Below are 7500 nucleotides of genomic sequence, written 5' to 3' on the forward strand. Positions count from 1 at the left end.
TAAACTCAGGTTTACACTTTAATTAGAACAGAATATCCAACAGGACAGAAAAGGACAGAACAGGACAGAACAGGACAGACTCCACAGCAGCAGTGGAGTTTAATGTTAAACTGATACAACAGAGAACTGAATCCAAACTGTTGCTTGTGTAAATTCAGTGAGTGAATCAGGTCCTGATGAAACCAGTTCCTGCTGGTTTTCAGGCTAAGACATGTTTCTTCAGAGGTCAGTGAACGCAGCATCTCGCCCCCCCCCCCACAGGTTAAAGTGAGAGCACAGATCGACACCTGGCTCAGCTGAGCCGCCGAGCGTCAGGTTACCTGGTTGTGAATGAGGCAGTGATCTGTGCTCTGGACGTCAGCCAGTCTCTGATCACAGGTGACACAGGTAACCTGATGACTGACAGCTCACAGGTGAGGCTGCGCAGTGAAAGTGAGGAGGCTCTATAAATAGAGAGGTTTCCCTCTCTGTCCACCGCGGTGATAATCAGCAGCCGTTACCTGCTCACGTCACTGGAGACGGTGATCCTGAAAATCCAGCAGGGATCAGGCTCTGTGAGCTGCAGAGGATCATGGGAAACTGTAATAACGCTGCACGTGGACTTTCTGAGGAGCCTCAGAGTCAAAGGTTAGCTCAGGTTAAAGTGAATGATGAACCAACGTCTCTGTAACGGAGCGTGTGAAGCCGTCACCTCAGCCAGCTGATTCCTGCTGTGGACGAAGGGAGACGATGTGATTGGACGGCTGCAGCCGTGGGCACAGACTAATTTCTGGTGTAATGTTTTAGTTTGGAGGGCGAGGAGCCGGTGGGCGGCCGTGGCCTTAATTACTGTTGTTGCCTGTGTCACAGCAGCGATGACAGCTTCCTGTTGTCGTGCTGTTCCCCCTGTGGAGACCCCCCCCCCCCACACACACACCTCCTCTGACTGGTTTATAATTCATGTTCCTGCAGGTTAAAGCAGCAATCTGATGCCTCAGTAACACAAGCAGCAGTTTATCACAAACACAACCTGACACAGGAAACGCTGCACTGAACTGAAGCTGAGCGACGTCAGCAGCTGAAACTGAAACAGTTCAGTTTTATTGAGTCCTCCTCCTCCTCCTGTCGTCAGTGTTCATGTTCAGGTAAATCACCTGTCTGACTGACATACCTGCAGCTCCTGGATCTGCAGCTCAGACATGTGAACCATCATGTTGTTGTTTCTGAGACCTGCAGAGACCAGGACCCACATCTGGATCCAGGGTCTGTTTGAGACCTGAGTCCAGTTCTGGGACCTGGATCTTTAAAAAATGGCTCATTGTGGAGGTGGAGAAGCAAAGTGAGCTGGTCATCGAAACAGAGACGGAGAAAAACTGTCTGCTTTAACTGGCTGCTGTCTATGAACCTGGTCCTTGATGAACCTGGTCCTGAACCTGGTCCTCTGTGAACCTGGTCCTGAACCTGGTCTTCTGAAAAGCTGCAGTGGGATCTGGTGGAACTAAAACTTAACTAATTTGTGAGCTCAAGACATTTTCAGGTTTTTATTCTCCAACATAAAATGGGTCAGTAAATCCCCCACTCCTGATGTTTGAAGCTTTTACGTGTCTTAAAAAAGGCGGTTGCTAACGAGTGTCTAAATGAGACTACAGAGGTTGTCGGGGACGTTAACATGAAAACCCATCTACTCACCAGTCCACCTTTACAGCCTCGTTGTGTTTCTACTCACGCTCTTTCAAACTCTCACTAACTTTCTAAGAAGAAACTCAGTGAAAAAATCCCATTGGCTATTTCTGTGGAGGGAACCAGAGTGATGCTAATGCTAACCTCTGGGTCACTGCGCTTCTCTAATACTACATAGCTAATGTTAGCCTGAACAGCTATTTACTAGTAAACCTGCGTTCAGTCCTTTACTCACCGACAGCTGCCTGCAGAGGTAGAAAACAACATCGATGTTTGTTTTTATTTCTATCACTTCCATTCCGCTTCTGAAGTTAGCATGCTAACCAGCTAACCCCGGACTGTCTCGTTACTTTCCGATAGCGACTCACTGAAGCAGCTGCTCAGACAAAATATTCTAACTTTTGTATTGTAAACACAACGATTGTTTAAACTCTCCACCACTTTCTCCCGTGAAGAAAAGACGTTCAACAGCAGAGAAAACGTACAAACAGCCGTCTGAACGACAGTCAGAGGGTGGTGGTCCAGTAGTTCTGTGGGTGTAAGTTTATTATCAGTGGTCTAACTGGTTTTTGCGTCCAACAGCCTCAGAAGAGTTTTCAGGGGGTCAGGCTCCTCTCTGCGTCCGTCATGGACACGTTTTTCCGCCGTCACTTTAAGAGGAAGGAGGCTGCTCTGCCGGTGGATGTGGAGGCCACTTCCTGCCGCCAGCGGAGGCCCAGTGTGGCTGTCCCGACCAGTAAGGCTCGCCGCAGGTCCAGTGTGGGCCTTCCTTCCTCCACCCTGACCCAGCGGCGGCGCTCCAGCGTCCAGCTGCAGGGGGGGCTGCCGTGCGCGGGTGGGGGGCGTTTGGCGAAGGCGTCCAGACACAACAGGTGGGTGGGGAACGCTCGCAGGCGGTCCAGCACCACCACCCCCAGCGTCAACCCGAGGTTCGCCGTGTCCCGGAAGAAGACGGGGAAGCTGCGGACCATCGACACCCACCTGCTGGGGCCGTCCATGCTGCTGGCCAGTCTGATCCAGATGGCCGAGGAGGAGGAGGAGGGGCTACCTGCCGGGGAGCAGCAGGTGGAGGTGAGGGGTGGGGCCAACAACAGGAGGATGTTCTCACGCTCCAGCAGCCTCCACTCAGATGGAGACAACGACAGCAGCGATTACACCAGCGACAGCCAATCAGAGAGCAGCCAGGTGTCGGAGGCGGAGCAGCTGGCGGAGGAGGAGGACGATGCCTCCTGGTCTCTTGATCGGCACCTCTCTCCCTCCTCCACCCCCTCCTCCTCCTCTGCCCAGGAGGTGATGAGGAGGACGCCCCAGCTGGCGTCGACATCGCGGCCCCTGATCCGGGCCCCTCGCTGCCTCCGGAGGAACTCCTCTCAGGTGTTCACAGGTGACTCTGCTCCTCACTGCCGATACCGCGCCTCCAGCCAGAGGAGGAGGAGGAGGATCTCCACCATCTCCAAGGCTGGGAGCCCCTGGCCTGGGAGAGGCCCCCCGCTGCCCAGCCGCAGGAGCTCAGTCTACTACCTCAACCACCCGGCCTTCTACAGGGGCCCCGGGGCCCTCAGCCCGCTGGGGGCCCACTGCTACGACTCCCGCCTGGAGAGTTGGAGTGCCTTCCTGCTGTATGTAGCCCGGAGTTAGCCGTTAGCTCAAGTTACTGAGAAACACACTTCACATTTATTAAACATTTAAACTGAGCTTTTCCTCCTTCATTACAACATGTGTCAGGAGGAGCTGTTTGTGAAGGAAATAATGAGTGTATGGGTGGAGTAAAGGTTCAGTATCTCTCTGTTTGCACCTGTTGCTGTGTGGGTCGGAGACAGGAAGGACAGGTGACACACCTGCAGCATGAAACATACCCCACATGAATAAATGACACAAACATCCTCTGTGGAGCTGAGGCTCATTAGCAGCTCACACCAACAACCACACCACTCAGCAGCTGTTTCTAAGGTTAATGAATGTGTTTGTGTGGATGCCTGAGCAGGAGACTGAGATCTCACAGCAGAGCCCACAGTTCACTGACGGTCTGACTCAGCCTGCAATAAAACACCTGTAGCTTCACCAGGGTCAAAGATCTGCACAGAGAAACTCATCACTGACACACAGGAGAAAATAACACGACAAAAGACTCGTTTATTTATTCACTTATAAGACATGAATAAATCCGTGCTCTGTGGTCCTGTGTTTTCAGGAAAGCCATTGCGAAGTCGGGTCTGCAGCACGCGGGGACTCAGCCCAACGTCTCGACATCAGGACCGAGTGAGTCGCTGCAGGAACCCAACAGCACCGTGGACTGGAGCGTGAGTCACTTTCACTTCCACTAACAAACTGAATCTAAATGATCCAGAGTAAATATCTGAGAGGCAGGTAATGAAGATCACTTAGAGCCAGGGCTGTTAATTATTCAAGGATATAAATAAAAAATGAAAAGGTGGCCTCCAGGAAACATGTTATTTGTTCAGATTATCAGATGGACATCTGTTTGTTTCTGTCTGCTAACGTTAGCGTTAGCGACACAGACCAGAAAGCCTGACCTCAGAGCAGTCAAACACCTGGTCTTATTAATCAGGAGCAGCTTTGGTTCCTGACTGATCCAGTAGAAGGAAAAGCAACTGACTGTTGGTTTGAAGCCTCTCAAGTCCTGGAGATTTCTGATAAAACAGACGACCGGGACAAATCCTGTTGGATGTAAATAAATCCATAAAGTCCCAGAGGAAAAGTCCAGGACTGAGTTTCTGTCTCAGTCCAGGACTCCACATCCTCATGTTTTACGACAGTTTCTCTCTCTTCACTTGTTTTAATCGATCAGTGACAGACTCTCTTCCTCTGTGCCGTAAATCCAGCTTCATTTCTCTGCAGAAATTCTCCTCAGGTGTCAGAGCTGCAGGATGAAGAGACTTTATCTGTTGTCATCTTTTACAGTGTGCAAACAACATTTACTTTATTATGAGGAGTTAAAACAGAAAAGGTTTCAGTTTCAGTGAAGAGCAATGAGTGATGTGTTCATGGAGTGTCCGTGTGTTTCCATGCCTCCAGTCTCAGCCTTGAGCTCAGATCAACAGTCAGTCAGTTTTCTGACTGTGATAATAAACAGTCAGAAACAGCAGGAAGCAGAGAGTGTAGTGCTGCAGTCACAGGAGTCACTGTCCTTCTCTGTCACAGGACAACGCTCAGTTCGGAGACCACATCTGGTTCGAGACCAGCGGCTCCGGAGACTTCTGTTATGTCGGAGAACAGTACTGCATCGCTAAGTCACTGGTGAGTCACAGCGTCCGTCGTCATCATCATCATCATCATCATCATCATCATCACTCGTCCTAGTCCAGACTCTCCTGATGTCAGAAACAGCTGCATCAGTTTTAAACCTGCTGAGTCTTTCTCAGTGTTTTCATGTTTTCATGTTTTCATCCCGAACCTGAGAATCTGTTTCTTCTCGGCAGCAAAAGTCAGTGGGGAGGAAGAAATGCGCCGGCTGTAAGATTTCAGTCCACACCATGTGTATGGAGCAGCTGGAGAAGGTAAAGTCTGGATCACCTGTGGATCAACAGACTGAGTCTCCGATGATTCTCCTCTCACTGTTTCCTGTCTGTGTCATCAGATTAATTTCAGGTGCAAGCCGTCGTTCAGAGAACCAGGATCTCGAGCTGTGAGAGAGGTCAGTGTCTGAACATCGTCTGAACCTAAAGGTCAGAACAAACTCACAGGATTCTCACCTGTCAACTGTTGTGTTTCAGTCCAACGTCGTGCGACACCACTGGGTCCACAGGAGGCGTCAGACAGGGAAGTGTCGACAGTGTGGGAAGGTGAGCTGAACTCTGAACTCTGACCTTTGGCCTTTAGCCTTTGCTCAGAGAGTCTGGAGCTGCAGAGATAACTCCATCTCTCCTTCTCTCACCAACAGGGATTTCAACAGAAGTTTTCATTTCACAGTAAAGAGATCGTCGCCATCAGCCTGCTCGTGCGTGCAAACAGGCCTGGTAAGTTACCAGTCTGATCACACCTGGACACACCTGAACACACCCTGATCACACCTGAACACACCTGGGACACACCTGAACACACCTGATCACACCTGAACACACCACACCTAAACACACCTGAACACACCTGATCACACCTGATCACACCTGAACACACCTGAACACACCTAGACATCAGTCAGCAGTGAAACCTGCCACATACAGACATCATCTTATTATTAGGATCAGAATCATCACGTCCTGCTCTATAACATCATTTCAAACATTCTCGTTAGGCCACGCCTCCTCAGAGCTGATTCACTTTAATGTTTGGTTGGAATGAGTTTCCCTCTGCAGCTGTAATAAATCAGAGTGCTGTGATCCTGAACACACCTCAGTCATTAATCCACCTTTACCTGCTTTATTTTCCCTGATGTCTCAGAGTGGACGAGACCCACTCAAACAGTGGCACCCAGGCCTATGAAAGACACAAAGATAAATAGATAAAGACATTTGTTAATGTAAAATGCTATTTCTATATTTCTCTTTCTTTCTACATGAATCATTAAATAAACGTAGAAATAACATTTCTGTAACATTCGATCTTCAGATCTTCCTCCTCTCACTCTCCCGCTCATATTTACTGCGTCACTCAAACGCACCACTAACAGATGATCAGTGCTGCAGGTGAAGGTGTGTGTAGATCATCTCTGGTCACATGACACTTTGACTTCCTCCCTGTAGCTCATGACTGAACAGTTTGTTTGGTGGAGGTGGGCAGCTTATATAATCACTGAGAACACCTACTACTGCACCAACCCCAGGTATGACTTCATCTGTCCTGCTGCTGCAGATCCTTCTCTCACCTGCTGTAAAACCAACAGACACTGACTGAGAGAGCTCAGGTGACCGTCAGGTGACCGTCAGGTGACCGTCAGGTTGTTCACCTGCAGACACTCACAACTGTTGTTTTCAGAAGCTTCCAAAGCTCCAGGTCTTTCTTCAGGACGTGCGCTGTTTGAAAACATGTGACTTCCTGTCTGTTGGTCATGTGACTTCCTGTCTGTGTCTCAGTATCACAACAAGGTGACGTGCTTCATGCTGCAGCAGATCGAGGAGTGCTGCTCCCTGGGAGCTCACGCCGCCGTCATCATCCCCCCCACCTGGATCATCAGGGTCCGCCGGCCACAGGTGACACACACACACACACACACACACTCACACACACTCACACTCTGATTCTCACCTCTAAACACTGACGTGTGTGTGTTTTCTCTGCAGTCGTCTCTGAAGTCCAGTAAGAAAAAGAAGAGGACGTCGCTGAAATGCAACAAGTCGAGTAAGAAAGGAGCTGAGGTGAGGAGCAGCTGCAGCTGTTGGGATGTTTTATTGATCTAAAACCATGTGTTCACTCAGGGTTCATCTGAACTCTAATAACCCTGAATCCTCAGAAACACAGAGGCAGCTGTGTGAACAGAGCAGTGTGGTTAATAACTCAGTCACTCCTGTCTCTCAGCTCCAAGATGGCCGCTGGAAGCCCTTCCTGGTGAAGCCCCTCCCCTCTCAGCTCATGAAGCCTCTGCTGGTGTTCGTCAACCCGAAGAGCGGCGGCAACCAGGTACGTCGACCCGTCGCTAACACACCTGAGGGACGCACTGTCAGAGATGCTGCTGAAGGTTTCCTGGTTTATTTTCCTTGTTTCTGACCGACCGACATGTTGGATCTCCTGCAGCAGCTGCACAGTTCACTTCAGCTTTCAGTCTCACTCGTGCTCTTTGACAAACTCACAGGGTTCAGGAAATGTCAGAGCTGTAATTTCCCACAGTTGGTCTGTGCTCTTAAACCCAGCATGTTCAGACTCATGTTGTCCTGGAGCCGTGTG

General features: G+C 50.0%; 2 protein-coding genes across 3 annotated transcripts in view; both read left to right on the plus strand.

The window, feature by feature from the left end:
- The first annotated feature begins 1519 nt into the window (after positions 1 to 1519).
- Positions 1520 to 4917, plus strand: LOC108872661 (uncharacterized). Its single transcript, XM_051069522.1, has 2 exons — positions 1520 to 3959; positions 4822 to 4917. Exon 1 carries the CDS (start codon positions 2287 to 2289, stop codon positions 3295 to 3297), a length of 1011 nt encoding a protein of 336 aa, XP_050925479.1. The 5' UTR covers positions 1520 to 2286; the 3' UTR covers positions 3298 to 3959; positions 4822 to 4917.
- A 1743-nt stretch (positions 4918 to 6660) lies between these two features.
- Positions 6661 to 7500, plus strand: part of LOC108872647 (diacylglycerol kinase zeta) — a 13772-nt gene continuing 12932 nt past the window's right edge. The window contains exons 1-3 of one of the 2 annotated variants that reach the window (XM_018660456.2): positions 6661 to 6809; positions 6900 to 6974; positions 7135 to 7236. In XM_018660456.2, the coding sequence (XP_018515972.1) occupies positions 6717 to 6809; positions 6900 to 6974; positions 7135 to 7236 (270 nt within the window). In that variant the 5' untranslated portion in view covers positions 6661 to 6716. The remainder of the gene's footprint in view (positions 6810 to 6899; positions 6975 to 7134; positions 7237 to 7500) is intronic. The other variant, XM_018660447.2, reaches the window with a different exon arrangement.

This window comes from Lates calcarifer, unplaced genomic scaffold, assembly GCF_001640805.2.
Source record: "Lates calcarifer isolate ASB-BC8 unplaced genomic scaffold, TLL_Latcal_v3 scaffold_32_70, whole genome shotgun sequence".
NCBI classification, from domain to species: domain Eukaryota; kingdom Metazoa; phylum Chordata; class Actinopteri; family Centropomidae; genus Lates; species Lates calcarifer.